Source organism: Loa loa (genome assembly GCF_000183805.2).
Source record: "Loa loa unplaced genomic scaffold supercont3.30, whole genome shotgun sequence".
NCBI lineage: Eukaryota > Metazoa > Nematoda > Chromadorea > Rhabditida > Onchocercidae > Loa > Loa loa.
In genome coordinates this window covers 230724-232381 of record NW_018108210.1, presented here as the reverse complement: position 1 = coordinate 232381, position 1658 = coordinate 230724, and the positions used below count along the sequence as shown (strand labels likewise).

The following is a 1658-nucleotide window of genomic DNA, read 5'->3' as shown; positions in this document are numbered from 1 at the left end:
ATTATTATTATTATTATTGTTATTATTATTATTATTATTATTAATAATAATTATTATTATTATTAATTATTAACTGCTGTTATTAATTGTTATTATTAGCTATTATTATTAATTATTATTATTAATTATCATTATTAATTATTATTATTACACCATCAGTTTAAATGAGTGTAATTGATTATTATTAGTATATTTTTGATTATCATTATATTTGAAATTATTTTGGTTATACAATCAACAAATTTAAATGGATGACTTTGTAGCACTTTACAGTACTGTTCATCTGTGTTGGACGTTCAGCTGTGTCATCTATATATTTAGTATAGTGTGTTCCACTGAATTTCTGAGAATATTGAGTATTTCCTTATATAGCTTGCAAAATTTAAAGGAACATGAACTTGAAATTTTTCCTCATTTTTAGGGAGAAAAATCAACTCTGTAATTCCAGAAAAGGAAATTATGGTTAGCTTGAATGAAAACTATGTAGTAAGATGTTTGATTTTAATTCCATAAAATAATGGCTGCTGTAACGAGTAATCTCGTAATCTCCTCTCCCTTTCTGAACATATACCATACTTGTATTTTGTCGCGTTATCATATTTTTCAATTTGAAAGTACATGTTTCAGGGCCAAATTCATTGGTGAAAGCGAATTCGTTAGTTTCATTCATCGAAAATTCGTTGCAGAGCTGCGGTAGAAGACGAATCTGCATGTTAATGCACCCGAAAAATGATAGTACAGAGATCGAAATTCTTGAGCTAAATCACTTGCTACACCGACACGAACTTCTGCCATCTTTGAAATATTTGTGTAGAGTGGTCATACGTAACTGTGTTGAGAAAGAGCTACTTGCATCTTTACCTTTGCCACCAAATATAATTTGTTATTTAGAAGACCCGAAATACTTCGTCCCTCCTTGTCTGTATCGGTGAGTTTTTTAAATTCTGGAGCTAAGCATTTAGGTCGCAAGAGTTATTCTTTTGAAACTCAACTTGTGCATGATTTTGTCCGTTCTTTGCTTTTTTCCCACAATTCCAACATCTCATCACTACCGGCAACCTGTGTCAAAAATCTTATTGTCCACAATGGAGAATTTTGAAATTTCTTATCTTTTATGTCTAAAACTGTTTTAATATTTCGTCTTTCAAGGGCAAGCTAATTGCACATAGAATATAATTAGTATAATTGGGTACAATATAACGGTTGGTATATATAATTGCATTTGTTACAATTTGGTACGTACTTCGACATAATGTTGTTTTTAATTTTTTATTCATTTTTTCATTTTATTGGTAATATTTCCTCATGGTAAATAGTTTTGATCACGAAGTAAGCCTTCTCATGCTTCATTTTAAAAGTTTTTGGGGAATAGAAGGATCCAATGAGACATGATAGTCTTAGATGTCGTATTAAGTTATTAAGTACATGAAGCACCTTCTCTTCCGCGATAAACTCAGGAACATGTCATGTTGCGAAACCGTTCAGGTAACATTAAGAGATATAAAAAAATTTAATCGGATTTTTTAGTGGTTCTTATGATTGTTAATTGTTTTTTTATTTGTATGCCGAACATTTAATATTTGTAATATTCAGCCTTTTATAATTGAAAATGCTGGTAAATTTTATCCAATTATGTTGGTGATTTTTACGGTAAGGAT

At 29.6% G+C, this 1658-nt stretch overlaps 1 protein-coding gene across 1 annotated transcript in view; it reads left to right on the top strand.

Moving 5' to 3' along the window:
- The window catches only part of LOAG_16949 (hypothetical protein), a 2746-nt gene extending 1424 nt beyond the window's left edge, over nucleotides 1-1322 (top strand). The window contains exon 3 of the mRNA XM_020449603.1: nucleotides 628-1322. Coding sequence (XP_020306851.1) covers nucleotides 628-932 — 305 coding nt within the window. The 3' untranslated portion in view covers nucleotides 933-1322. The remainder of the gene's footprint in view (nucleotides 1-627) is intronic.
- Nucleotides 1323-1658: the final 336 nt, after the last annotated feature.